This window comes from Sodiomyces alcalophilus (genome assembly GCF_042370955.1).
Source record: "Sodiomyces alcalophilus JCM 7366 unplaced genomic scaffold ACRALscaffold_1, whole genome shotgun sequence".
Lineage (NCBI taxonomy): Eukaryota > Fungi > Ascomycota > Sordariomycetes > Glomerellales > Plectosphaerellaceae > Sodiomyces > Sodiomyces alcalophilus.
Genome location: NW_027263532.1, coordinates 9496168 through 9523653, shown reverse-complemented (window position 1 = coordinate 9523653; position 27486 = coordinate 9496168). Strand labels below are relative to the sequence as shown.

General features: G+C 39.7%; 1 protein-coding gene across 1 annotated transcript; it reads right to left on the bottom strand.

Annotated features, from left to right (window-relative positions):
- Positions 1-3948: 3948 nt before the first annotated feature.
- ACRALDRAFT_1059151 (uncharacterized protein) lies at positions 3949-9352 on the bottom strand. Its single transcript, XM_071015985.1, has 8 exons — positions 8739-9352; positions 6159-8689; positions 5818-6107; positions 5425-5758; positions 4977-5368; positions 4812-4918; positions 4369-4751; positions 3949-4304 (listed from the first exon to the last, which is right to left on the bottom strand). The coding sequence occupies exons 1-8, from the start codon at positions 9178-9180 to the stop codon at positions 4023-4025; spliced, it is 4761 nt and encodes a 1586-aa protein (XP_070880254.1). The 5' UTR covers positions 9181-9352; the 3' UTR covers positions 3949-4022.
- Positions 9353-27486: the final 18134 nt, after the last annotated feature.

Here is a 27486-nt window from a genome sequence, read left to right as displayed (position 1 = left end):
CCTAGCGGATAGGGGCGGCCTATAATAGGGTAGGGGAGGGGGAGGGTAAAGCATAGCGGGGGCGGGGTTATTAATATACCGCTTTAGTCTATCTCGAGATATTAAACTCTTTTACCCGGTATTTATATACTTTTTAGGCTCTCGCGGCTTCCTATTTTCTAACTTAGCAGAGGTTATTAAAGGCTTCGTGGTTCCTATTATAGGCGGCGCACCTCCGGGTAGCGTTTAGGGCTAATACTAGGCAGTTCTTAAAACTATTCCGGTAAGTAGACTCGGGTTTAGCGTAATAACGGCACCGCTTCTCTGCCTTTAGGCACTAAGCGGCTTTATACCCGAATTATAGATAGGTATAGTATTATAAAAGGTTTATATCCGGGTTATAAGGCTTATATAGGAAGCTACCTCCTTTAAAAAGAAGACTATTCTATATAAGGCTTTCCGCGCCCTCCGGTATAATAGTCTTAATAAGTAGTATCGTTACCTTACCGGTACTATATCTAAGGAGCCGGGTTCTTACTTAGTATATTTTTATATTAAGATTAAAGGTATATAGAGATTATAGGAGCTTATTTTTGGTTAATAGGCTTAGGATTATATAGGGGATAGTTTTTATTAAGACTAAGTAGGTTCGGGTAGCTATTTTAGCTCCGGCGCTAAAGGCCTACTTAACTTAATAGTTAGCGAAGGTAAACTATTATTACGCCCCTTTAATAAAGGTTAGGTATATATCGCCGCTAAATAGTCTTTAAGCCGCTATAGCGTTATCGCGGCTAGCGGCTATATTTATAGCTTAGATAATCTCTTTTAGCGATTAGGCCTAGAGTACCTAGTCTAGCTAGTCTCCGTGTTTAATAATTAATTCTTTATAGTATCGGGCTAGAATCACTTTAGGGGGGGCTAGGTCTTATAGGGGTGCTATAGCGGGCGGTGTTACGGCCATTATAGCCTAGGTCGGCTTTAATCCTTTCCGGAGTTCCTCCTTAATTATACTCTAAATAGTAGCGTAAAGGTATATAATCGGGGCCGTTATAATGCTCTAGCTATTAAGGCAGCGTAGCTTAATAAGCTCCTTTATTAGCTCCACGACTTAATTAATCGTGTTCCTATTAGTTAATAGACTTTAGATTAATATCTTAACTTATTGGATTTTTATTTTAGGGGTCCGCGGAGCCCCTATATCGGTCTCGGTTTACTTACCTATAGTATTACCCTGGTTCGGGCGGTAAGAGTCGAGTAGTGGTTATTATCGGTGGGGGCGGTTAAAAGAATTTTTAGGTGGTAGACCGGTTACTACCACCCCTTTTATTATATCTACCCCCGCGTCCGCACTACGGCTTCTACTCGGTGCTATCACGGCGTAAAGGAGGGAGTTAGGTTTCTTCTCTAATTAGTTTCGTCGTTTTTACTTAAGTTACGCGTCGGGTGGCCCGAATCCCATCTCCCTAAGGATCTTAACCCTATATAATAAACACCTATTACTATCCGTTATATAAATAACTTAATTCATAGTAAAAGTAGCTAGGCCTTTACGATACGCTTATTTAGAGGCATAATAGCCTTATATACTAATAAATAAAGGGACTCTCTAGGGAGACCTTATATATCTATAAAAAGACCTTATATATAACTTCTTCGTGGGATTTTATAGGGCCATAACAAAGCCATAAAGCTCCCTAAGTATCCAATACAATTTATATATATAGCGTAAATAAATACCTATACTTAATATTTCCATTTAAGTTCTTCTATTTACAGGGACTTTTTTTAGATTATTCCCGCGGTGCCCGGCTATAGTACCTAGGTACTTTAGTAGCTACTATTTCGAATCTACTACCTAATAAGTACTATTATTCCTATGCCCCTTTTCTTCCCTATACTAAATGACTTAGGGGCCAGTTTTAGGCTGCTTATGCCTTAAAATATCACTGACTTTGGGGAATAGTGGTGTAAGACTAGTACAGTACAACGTACAGTTAGGCGTGTATATAAAAAGAGGTGCGGTACTTGAGCGGCTTTATGGCTTTGTTATAGCCCTATTAAAATGTCACGTGTAAGGTCTCTCTATGGAAATATAAGGTCTCCCTAGAGAGTTCCTAAATAAATACCGGTTATTATATTAATATTAGAGGCGGAGCTGCTATCGCTTATATAAGGTACGAAGGAAGGAATATTCACCAAGAGGTTATTAGAGGCGATAGGTATAATACTTAACGATCCACGATTATAGATACGCTATAATAATAATTAGACGATACGTCTTATTATAGCCGAGATCATAACATTAAATATACGCTTATAGTATATAGAGATATATAATAGCTGGTTACGAGAGGCGTAGTAGATCGGAAGGATAAAAGTTAGCTTTATTATAAACGCTAAGATAATCGCGCATAGATTAATAAAGGTCCTGTCTAGGGAAAAAGTTATAAGCTTTAGAAAATAGGTAGGGGTGGTAGATATATAGGGACGCCTCTATATAAATAAGCTAGAGGAGATCTTACTAGATTATTTACAGCAGCTAGAAGAGAAGTTCGATAGAAGTTAGGTGTTAATTAAAGAAGAGGATATACTAATAGAAGACGCCTATAAATAACGTTTACTAAGTAGCTATTAAATAGCTGTTTAGTTAGGGGGGTGGGTCGTATAAGCTAGCCCGAAGCAGGTTAGGAACGAGTTATTCTGGGCCCGAAAATAGGAGTAGACCTGCCACAGGAATAAAAGCAGGATTTTAGCACACAGATTAGAGATTAACATGGAATTAATTAAATTAATAGATCGATCGCTTAATAACGTACTTTGAGATATACGCTGTTTATATATTAATTATATAGTCGATCTCTAGGGTATAGGCTATTATACTTGGAAAACGAAAAGTAAGCGAGCTATAGGTGTATAGGTATAGGAGAATAGGTAATAAGTAATAAAAGTGGATAGGGGGTAAAATAAATAGAGAAAAGATAAAGGAATTATAGCTCGGAACGGTATTTACGAGTAGTGGAGGGTACTAGTATATTATTACTACCCGGGCTTATAACTATAATATAAAGCTATAATTAACTATACTAAGCTATAAGAATATATAGATTACCTTAATTCCTAGCGATAGGCTTATTAAAGGCTAAGCTATATATAGGCTATACCTCGGCTAAATACAACTAATTAGAGTCCCCCTTTTAGTAGCATGTTTTATATATAAGCTATACCTGCTCTAGTAACTACTAGCCTAGAAGCCCGGAGTCTTAAGACCGCGCTACGTAGCTATACTAGTATAGCTATATTTATATAATCTATTCAGTTATATAATAAATACTAATAGCATAAGGCTAATATAACTAGAGGCCCGTTATTCCGACTATACCACTTGGTTATTCCGACTGTAGTTCCAATCAGACTCAATCTTCCTACTGCCTTATCCATCTATATCTTTAATCTACGTCGTCAATCTACGTCGTCAATCTACGTCGTCAATCTACGGAATCGGAGGCGGCGCGTTCGTTATCTCGTCACAGGAATAAGATAGCCGTGGGCGTGGGCGTGGGGTAGAAGAGGAAGAGGCGCGACTATTACTACTGCTATTATTCGAACTGATAAGTTTATATATATCCATTAATACAACGCAATTGATCCGCGCGATCAAATTAATCAACTGTCAAAAGACATTAGAGTGGTTTGCGACCGTAGTTACTTTATTAGTATTCCAAAGAGTCTATCTACGTGCGTTGTATGTATAAACTACAGTCGGAATAACCAAGTGGTATAGTCGGAATAACAGGTCTCTATAACTATACGAGTCTAGTTTAGAATTATAATAGGTTATATATATATCTATATATATATATATATATATATTATATATATACTATAATATAAATATAGTATTTAGAGAGTTTAGCGTTATAATTATAGGCCTAGTTAAATATAAGTTTTATTTACACACTAACATTTCTTACATAATAGATTCACATTCCTATATCAAATATCATATTACTGTCGAGAGTTATGCTACGCCACTGCATATCCAGTTAGACAATCACTGGTGTCTGGTTATCTCGCTTGCTGCCAGGCTTGTCCTGCGACTCTGGTCCAGGTGAACCGGCCTCAGTTTTCAACATAACCTGATTAACTCCCGGGCTCGACTCCTCCATATGCATATCCCCCTTCAAATCAGGCATAAAGCGGTTGATGCGCTTCCAAGTCTCATCCCAGACGGTCTGTCTTGATGTATCGTCGCTGCGGGACACCATGCTCCCACTCCTCGCCATAAAGAGAACAACATTCTTTAAGTTCTCCCTTACTGCCTCCTCCTGCGGTTATTCGGTCAGTCGCAATGGCTCACAACACACCAGCACCATGACTAATGCGACATACCAGACTGTCACCTTGGCCGCTGTTCATCAATCTGTCCATGACTTCAATGATTTCCAGCCAAAGGTCCAGCATCCCATCCCAGGCCGAGATGAGAACGAGATATCGAAGGAATACTTTGCAGACCAAGGATGTCGCTTGCACGCGCATTTCACCCATTCCATCTTGGTCAGAGGAGAAAACTTCTGGCTTCAATAGATTCCGCACCAATGGAAATAGGACCTCGCGGAAAATGGCGGTCGACTCTCTATGGTCGCGGCATGTAACGTTGGGTGATAGGAGTGACCTCTGTAGTGATGTGAAAGCCAGTAGGCGCACATCTCGGCAGGGATTGGTGCACTGTATAGTTAGAGCACTGAGAATGGGTAGCCAATACGCCGACCAAGCTGCCAGAGGGTTAATCCACAAAGCATGAGACATTGTGGCAATCAGTAAAGGGAACATACCTTCACGACTTTCCAAGTGCGACTGGTCGATCAACTCCGGAATTCGTTTCGTCATGTTATACATCGTGGCAATAGATCGGATGCCTCGCGAGACGGGTCCACTTTTACTATAAGAGTTAGTTAGCAACAAGCTGTGGGATATATGCTTATTACAAAAAAACTTACTTGGCGCTTTGCAAATCTCCCTGTGGGGGTATATGGTGTTCCTGTCCCTGATCTGGCTCCGCGAGCATCTCACGTCCAGCTGCCGAAGCAAACTCGCCAAGAAGAATAATCGCAGCCTCGTAGTTATTGGCCATGATGGTTGGCGGCACGCCCGTACAGGCTCGTTCGAGAAGTTCAAATACCACAGGTGCAGCGTCATACCTTGTTGCAAGAGCTCCCATGATGGACCAGAAATCCGGGGACGTCATGATCTCGTGCCGCAGGGGGGCCGGACCGTCAATGCATGCCTTTATGCCTCGCACAATGAAGATTGATGACTTTGACAGAGTGTCCCTTGAAAAGTTGCATATAGTGTGCAGAAGTACTGGAACGTTAATGTAATCATGAGTCTGCTTGTGTGAGATGTTAGTTTGCATGCTATGTTCCTAGTGGCGTTGGAAATACAAACATAGCTTGCACGGAGAAGGCATAAGAGGTAGAATGTTGCTCTTGAGATCGTCATGACGTGATGCTGATTGGCATCCCGCAGAATTACTTGAATAACCTCTATCACTTTGGGCGCAAAGGAACTGATGGTGTCATCATCTCGCAGTGCAAGACTGGTGGCAAATTCTACAGCAAACAGGAGGGCAGGATTGTAGCTGTGAAGCCCTTCGAGATCACGCAGCGGCGTAGCAGGGACAGTATCTGGCTCGAGAGGTATCATTGTCGTGTTCTGCTGGCCTGGCATAGTTGCAAGCAAAGCTTCAACCAAAGGGCCCAGGTCTTCTGTGCGGAGTTTGCTGTGAATCAAGAAAATAAGCTCCCGTCTGCAATCAAAAATGACAGTACGACCACTCACGCTATGTTGGCAAATACGGTGGCCATGTCACAAGAGTTAACACAGTCAACCGTGCACAGTGTGCTCTCAAGCTCCTCATCGGACGGTTCGGGGGGCTCATCAGCCGCATAGCTTGATATATACGATGTAAATGCGGAGAAGAAACCCGTGTCGCCTGTTTTGGATGCATGCCCTATAACTTGAGAAGGGCTTTGTAGGGCAATGGGAGGGATGTCCGTGAGTGGCGGCCCAGTTGAAAAGTAAGGGGGGATGAGAGAGTTGACGAAAAGGTTTAGCCATATACGAATAACCTGCATCTAAGTCAGTACTTGCCTGAAGATGCATGGAACACAAGCACATACATGTTGCCAGCTCTTCCGCATCAAACCTTCACTTCCCGTGACGACGCGGAACAGTACCAGTGTGGCCAGTTGCGCCCTAAAGTCGCGGCCTAGCTTGACTGCTAGCTCACTTACCATTACACTATTGTCACCTGCCTGCACCTCGGTGTTCAGGCTAGTATTATAAGGTGTCTCAGTAGCGATAGTGGTCATGTGGCTCAACGCGTAAATAACCTGGTCCAGCGCCTCTGTGTTACCGTATTTGGTCGCGATCCTGGCACACTCGACGAAGCCTGTAATGACGCGGGCGAAGACTGCATCGTCAGTAGCTGACATGAACACATACGACAGAGTAGAGACGACTGGACGCCAGGAGGTAGCGAACATATCGGCGTCGTAAATGTTAGTGTTGCAAAGGCGAACGGGTCCGACGGATTCACTCTTCAATAAGAGTTCCCGCCAGGTATAGTCGAAGGCATGCTTGTTGTCATGCTCGTCCGGAAGAATGATTTCATTAGTTTTGATCGAGTTGTAGATCTTCTCAAGATATGTCGATGAAAAGTCTCCGCCGTCATTCACACCTCGCAGGTTTCTCGAAAAATCCTCAAGGGACATCCTCTTGGAAGATTTAACGTTTGGGTTATGCTGATCCGTATTCAGCATGATGATGGCGTAAGTTAAGACGAATACCGCGTCTTTGTTTGTCACTTCGGCGGGCATAGCCTTGGTACAATATTGATCGGCAAAGGATGTGACGATCCTCGCAATGAGCGGCGACTCGCCGGGGAGTCGGAATGTCTCTAACAGAGCCCGCAAAGCTTCATCGGCTCTCTTGTGAGTAAAATCGAAAGTGTCAATGTATGCCTCAAGGACACTTTCGTTCCCTTTCTTGGATAGATACTCGCCGAGTTTCTTTTTGTTCACTCGAGACGTTCCTCTCAGAAACTTCGCCACCAGAACAGGATCTTGGATATCCCGAATGATGCCCTGGGCTTGAAGGTATAGCAAACCTGCCTTCGCATTATCGTTGAATTTCTCGGCTCCTTTGATGATTAACCGTTTCCTTTGCCGCTGCTCTCTCAAGTTGACAACGTCAGGGCAACCCTCTGTCACGGGGTCCTGGTCGAGGCGCTCAGCCATGAACTGAGTGTATCGAAGGAGGGCATCCAGACATAGTGGGGGAACACTCGTTGTGCTCCAAGCGGCGGAGTCTGGCAATGCGTTCCTAGAAAGAAGCCCGATAAGATCTTCAAAGAGATCTGCTCTATCTGGATCGCAGTCGTAATTGACAAAAAGCTCAGTCATGAAATTTGGTATCCTTGACAAGACTCCGATAGTCTCCACCATTGCTTGACGCGCGTCCGGCTTCCTTGCTCCGCCTTCAAGGCCGAGGTTTTGACGGTCCTTCACCGACACGGGCGTTGAGCGACCACTATTTGCTTGTGAGGAAGGTATCTTAGCGAGTTTCGGGGCCTGGGGGATACCGGCGTATAGGGACGGTTCAATCGCCGGTTCTCGCGGTATCTCAATGGAAGAATGTAGACAGGCAATGAGATAGGAGAGGAAAAGCTCCTGTTGCAGCTTGAGAACACTGCGGCATGTTGCCAAGAGTGTACCCGCAACAATCAGAGCCTCTTGCAAGACTGCCATGTTGTCAGACCGGAGGAGTCGAAAAAGATAGCAGCATAGCTGATCTTCGGCAATTCGAGCGAGAGTTGGATGTCGTGTGATCAATGGACCAGATACTTCCAAGGCAACACGGATAATGCGCAGAGCCATTACTCTCATTGTATCGGTGTGTTGGCGGTCGTCAGGGTTCAGAAAGCTGACCAAGACCCCGAATAATTCCCGGACAGTTGGGACGGAGTAGGGCCGAAGGTCAAAACATTGAGCGTCATTGACGTCAATTTCAAGGCTGCTTTTATCTGACGCGCCACCATGAACCGCATAAATTTGACTTCTGGGGTGTGTGATATGTTGTCGCCCAGCGGCGTCAAATTCGGCATCGGAGACCGGCCCGCCATCTGACCCTACTGGTTCTGGGTTCGTCAGCACATTTCCGATACCTCCAGTGGTCTTAGAGACCGGAGCATCGGAGTTGTCCTCTCCCTCGACATCTGGATGCTTCACATCCTCAAATATAATCTGACACATTCGTATCATGGCGGTCTCGGCGGTGCGGCGCAAGACCAGAGAAAACCGTGGCTGCGAGCAGATATCGAGTCCACGGCCCATCATGTCACAGACACTCTCGTCACTCAGCAAGTCCCCACCGGGGCCCGACATCATATCCTCCATTAAATTCAAGATCATTAGAAGAACCACTTCGACTTGCCCAGGATCGCGAGTGTCGAATTGACAACGCGTTACAGCAGCCGCTAGCGCCTGTATGGCAAGACTAAAGCGTGGAGATGACGGACGGATAAAGCCGTATGCCAGAAACTTTCGGAGCGCTCCTAGGCTGAGAATAGTGACTGGCGCAGCGGCTCTTTTGGTCTGTATCACATGAAGAAATGGGTTGAGTAGCGACAGTGCATCAAAGGTATGAATATCTAGGCGTGTTAGCTCGTAATTCAACAAAGAATAGACTAAAGCTCGCACCTCGAATCGAAGCAAGTTCAAGTCTAAGTCTTCCGAACCCCGCCATTAAAGGGTCGTCTTGGATACTTTTGCCTCCTTTCCCCCGGAGTCCCCATCCATTTGAAATGCCACGATAGCTAGTATCCTCTGTGCTCAGAGAAGACGTTTTCTTGCCGTGTACTCCAAGGCTAGGGCGCCCAATCGGCACCGGGTTAGGGCTGCCTCCCAGGATGGCTGAGACTGAAGATTGCGATGACTGCGCATGTTTCTGGATCGCAGTGGTAATCGAGATGCATTCCGATATGACGAGAGATACAGGGTCCACAGAGACAGATACGGGCATCCTGCGATATTGCATGTTCGCCGGAAGAAAGGCTGAGCTTGTTCTAGGACACGAGTTCGAAATCGAAAGAACGGGAGCCGGTTGTGCCCCTATATGCGGGTTCAAGACGTTGTAACTCATAGTAGTCGAGTCTGAATCTGCGACTCTCGGGCTTGTTCTGGTGTGTGGATTTAAAATTTGTCTTTTCCCGCTGTCCTTCATTTGTTGACCGCCCTGGAGTGAGTGGCGCGACGCGAAGTGACCGTGAAGCGTAATACAGCAGAAAGAAAGCCTCAAACAGTCTTCGGTAACGAAGATCGAAAGTGTTCTGTATAAGGCAGGATAATCTGACTCTGCTATGGATATTCCGAGTGTAGTTCTGACATGGACCCACATTTCCCTATTTTGGAATATCAGACATAACTAGAGTCGCGAACCACTCTAATACCCTTGAACGCCTTGGATTATTTTAATAGGATATATTAATTAAAGATAGTACCTAAAATAATCTTAATTACTGGATAAAGATACTGATTTAATTTTATATCTATTTATAACGAATTATAGCCACTTTTTAGTATCTAGTTCCCTGTTAGTTCTTACTTATGTATATTATTATACTATAAATACTACTTCTATTCTTCTTCTTCTTCTTCTTCTTCGTCTTCTTCTTCTTCTTCTTCTTCGTCTTCTTCTTCTTCTTCTTCTTCTTCTTCTTCTTCTTCTTCTTCTTCTTCTTCTTCTTCTTCTTCTTCTTCTTCTTCCCATTCTTATTATTATTACTATGGTATTATAGTAGAAGTAGAGCGGGTTATAAAGTAGACGTCTAGTTATATAACTATAACTATATACTATTTATTGCACCTTAGATATTATACTTATTCTTATTCTAGTTATTACTTATTATATATATAATATTTACCCCCCCGTAAGCTAAGTCTTATATAATAAATACAGCTTACTCACATTAATAGTTATATTATAATACAGCAATGCTAGTCTATCTAAGACCAGAATATATAGAGGACATATTAGAAGAAACCTCGAAGGTAAAACACCTAGTTATACCCTATCATAAAGACTAAGATACTAAGTATTAACTCGTACTATTTTAATTCTCATATATTATTAAAAGGCAGTAAATTATACTTAGGCAATATATTATCTTTATAACCTGGGTCTATATAACCATAAAGTGTATTATAAATTTCTTTCATTAAGCCCTTAGCTATTATATTAGCTGTATTAAGTTTCGTATTAATATATATGATTTTTATAGTATTCTTATATCGCTATTACGTGTAGTAGTGATCGTGCTTTTTAATATACTTTATTCGTTTGTAAAATTCAGGGTTTTCGGCGAGCCTCTTTATACTCTCACTATTTATTTATAACGAGATAATCGCAGAGCTATCGGCATATAATCGGACCGATAGTCGCGCATAGACCACCGATCCGAACCTATGTTCGTGTGCGTTAAGGGATATAGTTTAATCTCTTAAGTTAAGGTCTTAGTTTAAAGTTAGCGCTTACTTAACGACTATACTAGGACTACTCTGTGATTCTAATATACTAAGTCCTTGTCTATAATACTTTTCTATAACTAAAGTCTATAGACTTTCCTTTCGCTATAATTCTTTAACTTCTATACCTTTAAGGTAATTAGGCCGAAGATACCATTAAGAAGGACTCACGGAATAAGTATCCCCCTAGAGGGAGCTAGCGAAGCGGATACCAGGCAGGAGGCACCTGTTATACCTAAACTAGTAATAACGGTGCCCGATTAAGGACTAACTAAAAGCAAGGAGTTAACAGATACGCCGGGTATACTTAGCCCTAAAGATAAAAGTTCGTAAGTTACTCGGCGATCTATTATCGGCTCTTTATCGATATAAAAAGCGTTAATCGCGATATTTTTATAATACCTTTGATAATAGAGCGAGATTGTTCGCGTGATTATAGAGAAGCTTTGATAGGTAACAATCCTTAGCTTAGTCATACACACTCTTTAGTCAGCGGGTCCATCACAGATATTAGTCTACGGGTCCATAGAGCTCTACGAGCTTATACTTTTGCTAATATATCTTTAGTTCTTATAAAATCTATTCGCATATATCTATAATACCATAAACACGGGATTTCCGTATAGTAAATAGTAGTGACTAAATTATACTATCGTTCGCCTTATACTATACCCTAACTCCTTGATTCTTTTTTCGACCCCGCCGCTAACGAGTATTCTACTCGTACACGCACCCGGAGTTCCCCCCCCCCCCCCCCCCCCGGCATAAACACCTTATAAAAGTTATAGCCATTTTAAAAAACCGCCGGTAAGCAGCAGATTAACTTCGTAAAGTAATAGAACCTCTCCACCGTTTTATATATATCTTTATATAGCGACACCTTACTAGAATCTAGTATTTATCACCCCGTAGCAGACTTAGATTCTATCACTTTTCTTTTATTTTTATTCCCTTCCTCTCTATAACCTTATTTTATAATTACTTACGTTATCTATATATAGGTATACCTTCTATATAATTTTATTATAGCCACCTTCTATACTTTACCTATAGCTATAAACTTTACCCCTCTTATAAGATATAAACTCTATATATTCGCCACTTATCTCCTACCCTATTATAACTTTGTAACGCTAGTATCTATATTATAAATAGAACCACTAATAACTACTACAAAGAATTATTCTATATCTATAAGTTTATCTAAGTATATCCTAAGTAGGCAGTATAATAAAATTTACCTAACGGAGCTATCGTAATTATTAGATAGGAAGGAATAGCATTATATAATAGAGCGGTAAAGGAGTATCGCGACGTAAACCGTATAGCTAAACGTAATAATAGAGCTCTAAGTATAGGTAACGGACTAACCTTCCTAACATAGTAAAAGACAGATAATTAGGTAATAAAAGCAACTCTTATAGCCGTGCTAAGGCACCTAAATATTAGTAGAAATCAGAATACTAGCAGGACTTACTCCTATAATAATAGCTAGAATCCCGTATAGGGTATACAGGTTAGTAGACAGGCAGTTAAACGATATAGTCGATAGCCATTAGTTAAGAACAGACTATAAACCGTTAATAGTTAATTAACGTCTCTAAATATTAACGCCCCACGCAGACCTCTATTCGAAGAATTATATATATAGTAGCCGGTAAGCTAAGTCCCTTTAGCATAAACTCTATAAACGCCAAAGGATAGTTAACTAGCACTATACACTTCTTAAGAACCCTTAGCAGCCACGGAGCAACCACTATACTAACTAGTTATAGATACTAATAGATAGGCATAAGCCTTTAGCTCTAGTACCTAGAGCCAGGGTGGCTAATAATAATATTAAGATTAATAATAGTAGGCGGCCCCCTAGCTAAGCCTATAGCCACCCACTATTATATTTATCCCTAACTAATTCTAACACATAATAAGTTTCTTTATTAATAAAGCTCCGGCTACTGGTAATAGAGGCACTAGAGTAAACAACGCTAATAATAGCGATATATAAAATAGTAGCGGCCTATAGGTTTTCCGTTATAAACTAACTGTAATTAGATTCTTTAGTCCCCCTAAGTATATATCGCTAACCTCTATACTATAGTTAGTTTCCGGAGATAAAGTCCTTTAGCACGATATTAAACTCTTTATCGAAAACGTTAAGGAGTAGGCGACCACCCCTAATATAGCAGAAAAGGCTCGTATTAACTTACACGCACTATTTATAAGCGAAGCTGCCTCGTGGTGGCTAACTAGCCTTACGGCCATATAGCGTAGCGAGGTATACCGTTCTCTAGACGGATAGTATATAGCTCTTTGCCGACGCTAGTAAATTAACCCGGAGACTATAATGGCTAAGTTAATAAACTTATGGTTTATAGCCAGGGATATTATCGATAGAAAAGTATTCGCTGAATAGGCAAATCACCTTACCCGCTTATATAGAGCCTCGGGAATTAGCCCCTGTACTAACCTTAACGTGCAGGAAGAAATGTAGAATAGGATTAGCCTATCCCTGTAAAAGATCTACGTATAACCAGATATAAATAAATATCTAAACGAATTTATCCGATAAATTAAGGATTAGATTACTAACTAATAGCTTTCTTTAAGACACTAATTATAGCAAGGTATATTTCGCGCAGACTAGTTAGGACACTTGTCTACTTAATAGACCGCACCTTACGCTAATATCCCTATATAGATAGTCCCGGAAAACCATTTAATTATATACACGGCGGACACGACCCCTATAGACAACGCAAATAAGATAACCGAATACGCTAATTAGGGATATTAAGGCGGAAACTTCGACGGAGGTTGATTTAATAACGGCGGAAATCGTTTTAGTAATTATAATAGCTTCGGAAAAGGCCGATTATAGGAGAACAACGGATCCTTTTAGAGCCGCCAAAGTAATAATCATCACGGTAACCGTGGTCGTAGAGGCCGCTAGTTTTATAGAGGCGGACGCTACTTCCGCGAGGAATATCGCCTATACTAGTAACGTATACGATAATAAGTAACAAGTAATAGTAATCGTGACCACTAAATAGTATATATAGCGGAGGATACTCCCGGTAAAGACGCCGATAAAAAGGACTTATATAAAAAGGGTTACGTTCTTATTAATAAAGTACTTAGCGAAGGCGAGGAGATATATATTTCTAAGATTAGTAAGGAGGCCTTAGCTAATAACGAAATTAACGTCTATTATTCTTGTTTCATAGGCCAGATCGGCTAACCTCGCGTAAGTAGCCGATAAATATATAAATATAAGTTAAAAGGGCGATCTACCGTACGCTAACGATAGACCGTATAGACTCCCGCTATACCTTAATCGTCTAAGCCATTAATACACTAATATATAAAATATAACGCCTGCTTCCCTAGTAATATATAGCTATTCCGATATATATTCTCGAACACCCATACAGAGCCAAAGCCTAAAGGATAGGGACCCTATAAAGCCTTTATTCTTCTAGTAACGGCCAGGCTAATAACACTAGAGGAACCAGAGACACCGTCCGAACCAGGGATCTATATAGAGGACCCACTATAATCCACTGATATATAGCATAGATCCGGAATTATATATATATAGTTAACTAATAGAGAGGCTAAACTGATAATAGCCGATATAAAGCCACTAAGACCACCTAAGCCCGATAAGCTTAGCTGCCATTTCGTATTTAAGCTATATAAGATTATCGATGTATAGGCGTCGGTTAAACCCGGATTTAATTATTATATATACTATAAAATAGCGATTAAGTTTATACCCGACGGTAAGACCACGGAAGTCTATATAGACTCCGGATATACTTTAATTCTGGTTAATAGGAACTAGCTAGCAGGATATAGGAAGAATATCTAATACGGAAAAGACGTAAAACCGAAGCCGATAAAGGGACTCAACGGAATAATCTAAGTATAGGAGGTCGCTACTTTCGATTTCTATATAGACGGCTATATCTAAGATACCCTAGTTATAAGTCACTTTATAATTATAGCCTAGGTAATCGATAAGCTAAAACTAAATATACTGCTTAGAGGAACCTTTATAAAGACTTTTAGCGTTAATATCCTGTATTCCTCCGGTACCCTAAGGATAGCGGGATATTATAGTATACGGATCCTAATTATCGAGTATCGTAAAAAGCCCGTAAGGAGATACTAACACCGAGTTATAATAGCGTAGACTATTATAGTACCGCTATATATAGCTATATTTATGCCTATACGATATATAAACTTGCCTAAGTATCACGAATTTTATTTTAATCCAGACCTAAGACACGATACGATACGATATATCTATAATATAGACACCCCTAAGGTGGTGTATTATATAAAGGATTCGGATAAACTAAAAGTATTATGCAGAAATAAAAGAATAGGCCGACTAATAGACTTATAGGATGACGAGGAAGTTAAAGAGGTTAACTAGGTAAACGCTTATACGCTAATAGTAGTGGAAGAGCACGGAGAGTTCGAGGACTCTAAATTAGTATACCGACTACTAAGAGCCACCCCTAAGGAACTTAAGAAGATTATAGTAAATAACACGATAATGAATAGTGGATACGATGAACTAAGAGTAGATAAAGAGAAATATAGTGATATAAAGACTAAACGGCCAGATAACTTACCCGAGATTATAATAAAGGATAGCGTACACGTATATACGATAGACTTACTAAAGGCTTAAGAAATCGTTAAGTTATTAGAATCCTTTAATATATAGCACGGTAAAGGAATTATACCTTTACCTCCTAATAAACGAATACGAGTCGACCTAATTAATAGTTAGTAGAAAATAAACTTATACTCGAGGCCTTTTTAACTTAGCGGAGAAGATCGTCGCCTACTTAATAATAAGTTCGACGGAATATATAAAGTTGGACGTATAATATAGTAGAACCTACCGACTCCTTTCGCTTTACTAGTGTTTATAGTATAGCGTATAGTATAGAAGCTAAAGAAAGGTAGGGTAGTCGTGGACCTATAAAAGCTTAACGCTATGATTTTACCGGATATATATCCGATCCTATTATAGGATAAAATTACTTAATATCTATAGAGAAAGAAATAGTTTAGTGCTTTCGACGCTAGCTTATTTTTCTATTACCTACTAGTAAAGGAGGAGTATAAAAAGAGGATAATAATTATATCCCCTAAAGGATTAGAATACCCGGAGGTAGTACTAATAGGATTCCGTAACTCGTTACCGTTTATGTAACGCTTTATAGACTAGAGACTATTTAAGTATCGCTTCTTTTATAGAGCGTATATTAACGATATTATTATATTCTTAGACACTTTTAAAGAATATATATAATACCTTAGGATAATACTAAAACTATTCGAAGATATTTAGTCAGTATTATCCCTAGTAAAATTATTCTATACGTATAATTCGGTGCGATTACTTGGTTTTAAGGTAAACGGCCTAGGTCTATACACTATATCCGATCGTATTAAGGCTTTATGATAGATTAAGATACCCGAAAAGCTTCGCGACCTAGAGATATATATTAGTAAAATAGGATTTTTACGGCGATTTATCCCGTGGTTTCGGGTTAAAGTTAAGCCTTTATAGCGACGGAAGACGACTATACTTAATAACGCGAAAAAGACCGGATAGATTATTATATACGCATCTTAGCATTTAAGGTAAAAACAGATAGGTAAGTTAACTTATAAATCTATAGATATTAAGCGGCAGGCTTTTAAGATTATATAGAAGTAAGTTACCGAAGAGATAAGGCTATATTATTATATTCCCGATAAAACCACCTTCTTAAACCTACACGCTAATATAAACGCTCTAGGAGTGTTTTTTTTTGATCTAGTAAAGCTATAGGACGGCGGTAAAATCCTGGTTAACGCTATTTAGCCGATACTTTTCTTCTTAAGAAAGCTAATAATAGTGGAATCGCGATATAAAGCGATAAAGCTAGAGATCTACGCCCCAGTCTAGGCTTATAAAATGCTTTAAACACGTTTATAATCCTACTATAAGCCTATAATAGTTCTCATTAATTATTAAGTAACTAAGGGAATCGTTAGATAAATACCCCTAACGATAATAGACGTTAATAAACTAAACCCGTGCCTAATAGCGGTATCCACCTTTTTTAGTTAATTTCGCCTAGATATCTATTATATTCCAGGATAATAAAATATAGTATTAGACGTATTATCCCGATTATCGACGGTAAACGATAAGGACTCTAAAGCGCTAATAGGAACTAGAAAAGCGAAGAGAACGGATAAGAAGAAATAAGCTTATAATAGTAAGTTAGACGATATATAGACCGAATACGATAAAGTATTAGTAGTATATATAGCTATTTCGGACCTAAGGCTACTAATAGACGTAGATAAATACTCTTTTATATATATAGCGGTGGATTACGTAATGCTAGACGATTTAAAAAGGGAATTTTAATAAGTATATCAGGAGGATCTAAAATATAAAGCTATAATCGACGAAGTTAACACGAGATAGACCGATAGATAAACTTCTAGTAGTAGACCGATAAGGCCTCTGCTAACCCGGCTCGAGAACGGACTATTATATATACTCGGATAAGTAAATAAACTAAGGTTAGTGGTGCCCTGTAAACTTCCTAAAAAGGTTCTATAAATAGTATATAACGATTATAACTATTATAGCGAAAAACGAATAATATATGCCCTAGATAACTTTAACTTTAAAGGTAAGGTACGCGCCGTAGCAGACTAGATAAGACACTGCCTAGTATACCTAGAGAATATTATAGATTAATAGAAGCTACTCGGAGAACTATAACCGATCCCGCCGCCGATAATACTATTCTTTATAATCACGATTAACTTTATAGTCGGTTTACCTTCTACCGAATACTAATAACCCTTTTAGAGAATTAAAGATAAACTAGTAGATAGACTCGATACCTTACTCACGGTCACCTAAAAGACTAGTAAAAAGACGATTCTTATTCCCGGATATTTAATATATATAGTTGTTAATATTATACTTATAATAAGTAATAATTATAATAATTATAAGTATAATATGTAAGTTAAAATACACAGTATATGGTTATAGCTATATAACTAGACGTCTACTTTATAACCAGCTTAACCTATACTATAATACTATATGTATTATACGTGTATATGTACTTGGCTTATGATATATATTATATAAATATACTAGGTATCGTAAATACGATATCTTGGTTATTACTTAAGCTAATAACGTGGCGTGATAACCGTCGCGTAGGCTGTGGACGTAACAGTCGCCACCCAATCTTCCAGGGTCTTTTGCCAGCCCCGGATCCAGGAAGAAATCCCAGAAGTCTGTTCTTTACACATATAATTTTACACGTTCAAAAACAAGCAGTAATCCTACGGATCTACGAATTCAACAGCTATTTGATTGATTTTCCTCTCTTCCGCGCGTACAGCCTACTACTCGTAGCCCAATTTATCAAAAATAGTAAAGGATTAGGCGGAACTACTGCTTCGAATACTCTAGCTAATAGATTAGGGCTTACTAATAAGGATTATATCCGATAAATATCCTAAATTTATATCCGAATTCTAGCGTGAGTTATTTAAGGCATTAGGAGTGCTACTGGTAATCTTAATAGCGTGATATATATAAACTAACGGATTATCCGAGTAAAAGAATTAGTTAATAGAACTTATCCTATAGTATTATACTTTTATAAACGATATTCTATAGCTAGATATTATTCCGGTGATATAATACGCCCTGAATTAAGCGTATACCGAAACGCTTAATACCTTACCGAATAAATTCCTGCTTAGATTCCGTCCTTAGATAATAGTAGATCTAATAATTAGCACGGGCGTCCTATAGACGTATAACAGGGAATAGACCGAGTATATTAGATAACTATACTAATAAAAGGCAGAGCATCTAGCTATAATTATAATAGCTGATATAAAACGACGATACGATACAACACGATAGCCGTATACCTTTAACGTAGGAGACTTAGTTTACGTCCGATTATATAGAGGATATAAGCTGCCCGGATATATAAGGGATTTAAGAAAATAGTTATAGTAGAGAGTCGGACCGTTTTATATTATTAGGGTAATTAATCCACTAGTATACGAACTAAACTTCCCCCGCTTATAAAGAGTTTATAGAGTAGTATCGATTATATAGCTAATACCGGCGCTAACAGGAAACCCTTTTAGCAGGGAGCGGATAAAACCAGGGCTTATAGTGGTCGACGGAGATAACGACGAGTAGAGGTCCTATAAGATCGAAAGACTATAAAGGCGACGAGTAGGAAGATCTAAGGGGCGCCTATAAATAGAGTATTTAGTTAAATAGAAAGGTTAGCCGGCATAATACGACGAGTAGTACCTATAATAGCTACTTATAAAGAACGCGAGCGATATAGTCTATAACTTTAAGAGGCGGAATCCGATTATAATAGCAGAACTAGTAGGCTAGATAATAAATAACGACGAGATAAAAGAGAGGATAGTCGAAGCTAGTAGATAAGGATATTAGAGGTATATCGAATTAGTGCTACTACACGGCTAACGCAGGGATAATAAAGAATATTATAAGATAAACTCCGAAGAAATTAGCTAAAAGAAAACGAAAGTATAATATAGTAAGGCTAAGCACTCCTAATAATAAAGAAACCCCCTTTTCCCTTTTCCCCTCCTTTCCCTTACCCCTTACTCACCCCCCTTTTCCCTATATATATCCCTTTTATATTTAGACCCACTTCCTTATATAAAAAGTTAAAAGAACGACTTACACAAAAATAAACGTAATTATATTCCCTAAGAAAAAGACTATATAAACAAAAGAAAGAACGCGAGACGATTTACCGCTTCCGCAAAGGAGACGTAATTAAATATCTTTTATATTAATTTCTATTCTCGCTTAACCTAGCTATACTTAGAATAGGCTAGAATATAACTTCCCCTAACCTAAAGAACTTTAGCGATAACTTATATCTTTTACCTAACTTCTTAGGACTCTATAGTACCAGATATACTTTAGATACCTTTATATTAACAATAACCGATATTCTACCCTTCTATAAATAAATATACTAACTATAGCACCCCGAACACGGCCGACCTTATAATCTAAGATAGTAAAAAGGGATATCTTAGCGAACCTTAGCGAATAGCAGTTTATTTTTAATAAGACCAAGGAAAATATTAAGCTATTCTATAAAGTCTTAAAATATCTTTATAAAGACTACCGCTTATATAAGTGGTTCTATAATATCCTGCTATTTTTATTTACGGAATAGAGACGAAATAATTAGGAAAGGAAGGTAACTATAACTTTCTGCACGAGTTAGATAATTATAATAGGTAGCACTAATAAGAAGGTAGATAACGTTAATAAATTTATCGATAAATATAATATAAGCCCTTACCTATTCGAGGCCTAGCAGGCCGTATACTATATTTACATAAACGGGGTAAAACACTAAATAAAGGAATAACAGAATAAGTAGATCGCCGTGGAGAAACGTATACGAGACAACGACTACCTTTTAGAGGATAAAAACGCCCTATAGCTTTTTAAAAAAGTGCTAGTAGATACTAAAACCTTTAGATATTAGGAGGACCCCGAGTTTATAATAGATTCCTAGGACGGTAATATCAGGTACCGGACCTCCGGTACCTAGGTACCGGATAGCTACGAGTCACGATAAGGTTCTAGGCCGGTATAAAGTACGGATAACTACGGAGTATCCGGTCCGGGGCCTAACTCGGCGCGAGCTATAATATAGTCGGCACCTAGGTATAAGTTAAGTTATCGCTATAAGCTAATATATAGTAATCGATCGGGCAGAATAGACTCCTATACTAAACTAAAGCTAGCTAGTATATATATAAAAAAGGATAGATAGCCGCCCTTAGGATAAGGAGGCTAGCGATTAATTTAACTCTTTGGCACCCCCTACCTTTTAACTTAAGTATAATCACGTCCTAACCACTAAGTGCCTTATCCTGATTATCTTTTTACTCTTGGCGATTACCCACTTAATATATTAATCGCTCTCCCCCTCTAAGGGCGCGAGGACCGTTAAGAAGTTAAGATAAGATAGCTAACCTAATTAACGATTAATAGATACTTAATACCACTAAGTAGCCGGAATAAGCCTAGCTAGACACTAGTTTACCTATACCCACTACTAAGGCACCGCCGGGTTAGGAGTAAGGACCTATGCCTATAACGGAACCTAGTATATCTAAACACTAATAGGAACCTAACCCCGTTTAAGCTAATTATAGATTACCTATAAAAGGGCGTCCGATTATTATCTATTTAACGCCTACCCCTTTAACCTCTTCGGGCCCTCTAGCCTATAAGCCGCTCCCTCTTAGGCCCCAGTATAAGCAGGTCCTAAAGGAATAGCTAATATACTAGTAACTAGAAGAACGCCTACGCTACCTAGAATAAGATAGGGAGCGTAGACTTAAGCGCTAGCTAGAGCTTAAGGAACTAGCCATATATTAACTCGGTCTCGATTAGGACTAGTAATAGGATTTAGGCAGCACGCTAGTTAAACGTTTCGTTAATAGATAAGCGGTTCCGGTCCCCGTTAATTAGTATACGACTATAAAAGGTCCTAGTATTTAAACTAATTAGGCTAAGGTTAACTACCCCCTTCCGAAATAGGATGGGATATCCTAGGCTAAGTACCGGACCTTTATCTAGGAAATAAAGGGACGGTTTATAATTAACCCTTATAGCTTTCTAACTAATGCTACTAAAAACTACTTTATTATCTCCTACTTACCCTACTATCTTAAGGAATGCTAGTAGAACGAAGTTCGTTATAAGTATAACGGTTAGTCCGCGCGGGTCTCGTGGCTAGCACTTAAGGCCTGGCTTAGTTAATAGGTAGACGACTAGGATACCCGCCTCCGGGAGGTCGCTATTTAGATTATATCCGAGCAGGAGTCCTCCTAGAAATATAATAAGACCTTCTAATAATTTATTCGGAAATAAAAGACCCTAAAGTCCGAACTACTAAAGGAACTACCCGAGTTCTAGCATATTTGGATAGTCCTAACTAGAGTCTACTTAGTAACCCGCGACTATATTATCGCTTAGGGAGTCCCACGGGTATATAAAGAGCTTACCCCCTTATACTAAAAGGCGGAGGCCTTAACGTAACCTTTAGAAAGTCGCTTTAGAGGTAGGCAATAGTCATGGTATAGCTAATATAACCAGCGTAATAACTAAGGTAATCGATAGGGATACTAAGATTAAATAGCGACTCTAGCTACTTAGTCCTAGACCACGGCGTAGTCCTAGAATTCTCCTAACTCGGTACCCGGATATAATAAGATATTTTCTTCTTCCTTCCGTCTACCTAGTAAGAATATTACTTATTATAACTATTAATAGTAAGACCGCTATATAAGCACCTATAGTAACCCTCGCGTTAAGCGATAGAACCCGAGGCAGAACCCGAATAACTAGCCTATAGCCGGGATAAGACTAACGTTAGGCCGTGTTATAATTAAGGACTAATAGGAACCTTCCCCGCCTAAGGATAAAAAGGCTCCTATTAAACCCGTGGAGGCCTATATTAGTATCCGTAAAGGCGGGGGTTAGGTGATAACTCTAGCGCGTCTAGATAGCGGCGCTAATAGTAATATAGCAGATCGGTCCCTTATAGGCCTAGATTAGGTCGTTACGGGACCCCGATTAAAGGTAAGATAGTTATTTAAGGGCATAACGATAATAACCTATAGAATAGTATTAACAATTATTTAGATAAAAGACTATTTGGGCCGTATAAGGATCTAATAGGATAAGTTCTATATTATAGACCTTAACCCGTCAAGCCCTAAGATTATCCTAGGCTTACCCTGGTTAGGATAAGTTAACCCGAATATCGATTAGGTCCGAAAAGCTTAGACTTACCCTCTTATATAAGGTGACCTAGAGTTAGTTATATTATATAGAACTATAAGAAAGGCGAAGGAAGACGCATAGCAGGTATTAATACTAAAGTTACCTAAAGAGATTACCCTTTAGATAGGTTATATAAGCTTATAGTAGTATCCGGATAAGGCAGAAAAGGAACCACTAGATAAAGAACCGGATAAAGATTATCCCGAGGCACCCTTTACCCTACCCGACTAATATAAGGACTTTACTAATATATTTAATATTAAGGACACGGGCCGATTACCCGCCTACTAATACTAGGACCACAGTATTAATATAAAGGGGAGGAAAATACTATTATTTAGGCCTATCTACCCTTTTATAATATAAAAACTCGAAGTATTTTAATAATATATTAAGGATATACTCGCGAAGAGTTAGATTAGACTATTAAGCAGTTCGGCAGGAGCCCCTATCCTATTTATCCCGAAGAAGGGCGGAAAGCTACGGCTCTACGTTAACTACCACGGGCTTAATAAAGTAACGGTTAAGGACCGTATACTACTTCTACTAATTTATAAGATTCTAAATAGGCTATCTGCCGCTAATTATTATACTAAGCTAGACCTTAAGGATACCTATTACCGGCTCCGTATCCAGGGCGGGGACGAATAAAAGATAGCCTTCTAGATAAAGTACAGGTATTTTAAATACCTTATAATACTATTCGGACTTATAAACGCCCTGGTAAGCTTTTAACGATATATTAACTAGGCCCTAGCCGGTCTTATAAACACTATCTATATAATATATCTCGACGATATTTTAATTTATAGTCGGGACCTAGATAAGCACCGGGTATATATATATTAGGTCATATAGTAACTCCGCGACTAGTCACTTTTTACTAATCCCGAGAAATATGAGTTTAAGACCCGTAAAGTCGAATTCCTCGGGTTTATCTATACTCCCGAGGGAGTTTATATAGACCCTATACGTATTAAGGCTATCCGCGATTAGGAGGAGCTAAATACCGTTAAAAAGATTTAAGTTTTTACCGGCTTTACCGGGTTCTATAAAAGATTTATTAGGAGCTACTTAAAAGTGGCCGCACTATTAATAGATCTAACTAAGGGGGGGAACCCCGGGATTATTATTTTCGGACTAAAGGCTAAGGCAGTATTTACCGAAATAAAGAGGCTTTTCGTAGAAATACCCGTCCTTTAGCACTTTAACCCTCTATTACCTATACGTATTAAGCCCGACGTGTCGGCGTTTATAATCGGCGTGGTTATTAGCTAGCTTAAAAATAGAATATAGCGCCTTATCGCGTTTATATCCCGGAAACTATATAGACCCGAACTTAACTATAATATACCGGATTATAAGCGGCTAGTTATAGGTTGATTGTATAAAGTAAGGCCGAATAATTATATTAGCTAGAATTAAGGAACGGAAAGGAAAAGGTCTATAGAGAAGTGCAGGATTTACTAGGTTTATACGAATCCGCGGTAAGGGCAGCGCGAGGTCCGAGCGTCGGATCTACGTGCTAATTAGCGGTTCCGGCCTTATACCGGAACTATACTTTTAAGGGGTTAACCTATGATATTACCTCCCTCCCCCCCCCCCCCCTCCGGGGCCGTAATAACTAAGCGCCGAACCTACTATTTTCTGAACGCGTCGCGAGGGAGGCGTGTATCCTCCCTTATATCGGATATATTCGAGTCGCGCGGCGTTCGCGGCGACTTCGCTCCTAAGTCGCTAGCGTTCCGTGTTACGCCAAGCGCTTACCCTTTATATTAAAAACGCCCGGTTACTCCTTCTTCTTTATTCGTAAACTATTATAATAAATAGCTTTATAGGCTTTTATCGTATTCCGTAGTTTAATATTATAATATAAGCGTAGCTTTACCTAGTTTTTTATTCGTAGTTAATTCTTCCTTTATAAGCCTATAACGTTGTTTTAGTAGTAAGCTCTATCGCTTATTCCGTGCTTAGGGCCGTGTCATTCTCTGCTAACTCGCGGCGTAGTCGTTCCGCACTTATAGTCTTTTTCGTTAATTTAACAAATAATATCCCTTTAACTATTTACTTAACTATTATAAGTCTCTTAATAAGTCCTCGCGTTAATCCGGTTAGGTTATAGCTAATAAAGTGCGTCTAGATATCCGCTCCCTGCTATAGGGCCCGCTATACCCGCGAGGGCACCGTTAAAGAGTAGCCGGTTACTAGTAACGTCCCCCCCCCCCCCCCCCCCCCATGGCCCCTAATAGTAAGGAACGCTATTAATTAGTCGAAAGCGTGGCTAAGGAGGCCCTCGCCGTTATAGCGAATACCGGTAAGCGTCCGGCTAAAAAGGAGGTTCGTGATAAGGCCTAGTACTTCGCTACGAGGATCTTACTAACTCTCTAATAGGCTAGCACGCCTAGTAAGCGACCGCGCGGCCTAAGCTATCCCCCCGGTCGTTATTATAACGATTTCTGCCGCCCCTACGCTAATTATATTACGGGTATTAAAATAAAGTTTAACTAGACGTGTTATAACTAATCCGGGCCCGGCGCTGCCTATAAAAAGCCTAAGTGCTATAAATACGCTATAGGATCTTACGCTTACCGCCTAGTAAGTTCCTTATAATCTATAAGCTAAGTAGTCGAGACTAATATCCCTAGCTCCCTCCCGGCGCCGCTAAGTTTATCCGTCCTATAGCTACCGCGGGTTACGCTATACGCAATAATCTAGATAACGATAATATAAGTGTTGCCGAACCTTTTTTAAGGTCGCTATTAACTCTAGTCTAGCTCCGCGAGGCCTTCGAATTAGCTCGAGACGACTACTATACCTTATTATCCGAGGAACCCCCCGCTACCGCCGCTACCACTACTAACACCGCCTCCGCCCCTGTTAATAATAGCGAGGGTCTTTACTATAAGGTAAAGGCCCTCCGCTAGGAGGTTTAAGGCCAGGGCGCCGTGATAACGCGCCTCCTAGAAGGTATTCTCGCCGCCCTTTAGGGAGGTGGTAATGCTGTTACCGGTAATAGTAGTAATAGTAATAAGGGCGGTTCGGGTAATAATACCGCTAACTAAAGTCCTTTACGGAGGTATTATCTACCTTTTTAGGAACCGGTAAGGGGGCCGGTAAATTCCCCCCCTTTAATTAACTTATAACCAGAGGCTATCCTCCCTTTATATCTAGGTCCCCTTATCTTCGCTTATACCTTATAGTATAGTCTTATAAAGGCCCGTTATTCGTATCGGCTAGGCCGTATTTTACTTTAAAAACATCTAACGCTATAGTGTCCTTTATAGCTTTTAATAGTTCCTAGGTAGGTTCTGCGTATCCTGCCTAGTATACTAATACTTCGCGTTATACGCTATAACCTTACCGCTTATTCCGTGTATATAAGATATTTTCTACCTCCTACTCTTTATTACCGTGGAGGGTATCCCGGATTAGTTCGGGCTATAGGTTAGTTACGACTTATCCAGGGAGGGGGTCGCGGCTAGCTTACTTTAGGATATTAATATAAAAACAGGGATATATTCCCGAGGGTATATCGAACTTAACGATATAGGAGTTAATTTTTTTCGTTACTCTATATTTTTAATATAGCCAGCTTAGCTTCTTCGAAGGTTTAGGCGTGGAGTAGTTAGCTATAAAAAGCTAGGCGAGGTCTCCTACCTCGAAGCGTTTTACTAGGAGTCGCCGTTTATTCGCGGATTCCTTATCCTATAATTACTTTAAGGCTATAGCTACCTATATAAACTCTATAGCCCCTTATAAGCGACTTAGTCGGTTATAAGCAGCGCCTTTTATTAGGTACGCGGGCGTAGGGTTATAGATTTAGATAGTGTTAATATAAAACCTGTATTCTAGGAAGAAAGGGCTTAGCTAGGTTATTAAGCTTTTCCTGCTATTAAGCGATAACTGCGCGGCGGGTAATAAGCGACCCTAATCGTCCTAGGCATAGTATATAAAGGCGCGGAGATAGGCCTAGATATCTTAGTTTAGTCTCTCGGGTCCTTTATCGGTTTAAGGGTCATAAGCCATACTAAGTCGCTGCTTAATCCTTATAAGTTTATAAAAGTATCGCTAGAACCTTCTAGTCTAGTTCGAGTCTTAGTCGCTAATAATTAAGAGGGGTATACTATAGAACCTAAAATAGTAGTTTAGGAAGCGTTTAGCGTAGGCCTCCGCTTTTATTATTTTTATCGCTTCTAATATCACTAACTTCGTTAGCCGGTCCGTAATCACCTATAGGAACCGCGCCTTACCCTTACCGGTAAGTAATAGGTCCGTTATAAAGTCTATTACGAGGTAGCTATAGATTTACTCGGGTATAGGTAATAGTTTTAATAGTCCGCGCTTCGTGTTCTATTACTAATTACTCCTATTATACGGATTATAGTTACGTATAAACTTCCGTATATCCTTATTTATACCGGGCTAAAAGAACTATTAGGCTATTATAGCGATTATATTCTCCCTACCCGGGTAGCCGCCGATAATAAAATCATAGATCGCCTATACTAAGCGTCCCCTTAACGGCGAGTCTTCTCCGGAGCTCGGAACCTAGAGACGATCCCGGAAGGTTATATATCCTACGGGCTTAAGAGAATATTCCGCGATTTATAGCCGTAGTCTAAGGGATAGGTTAAAGCTACGAGCTCTTATAATAATCGCGGCGAGGACCCCTTAGTATTAGGGGTCGGTCACTATAGTCTTATCCTAAAGTTATTAAAGGTCTTTATTTACTTTGAATATACGCTTAATAGACGTTTTCCGTGTTATCGGCTTAGAGCTCGTTTTTAGGATCGCGGAGTTAGGTATTAATTAAATTACCTATCCTTATTCCTAGTCGTCTAAGCTATCCTTCGGGGCGTCCTGTTTATAATAAGAGAGCGTATCCGCCGCGAAGTTCTTAGTACCTTACCGGTACTCTAGTATAAAGTTAAACCAGGCTAATTCGCCGGCCTAGCGGCTTTGCCTTTCGGTAAGAGACTATTTAGCTATAAA

Coding starts and splice junctions, on each gene's coding strand:
- ACRALDRAFT_1059151 (XM_071015985.1), bottom strand. CDS start 9,180: ATGAGTTACAACGTCTTGAACCCGCATATAGGGGCACAACCGGCTCCC. Junction 5,369..5,424: donor GCCTTCTCCGTGCAAGCTAT/GTTTGTATTTCC, acceptor ATCTCACACAAG/CAGACTCATGATTACATTAA. Junction 4,305..4,368: donor GCGGCCAAGGTGACAGTCTG/GTATGTCGCATT, acceptor GAATAACCGCAG/GAGGAGGCAGTAAGGGAGAA.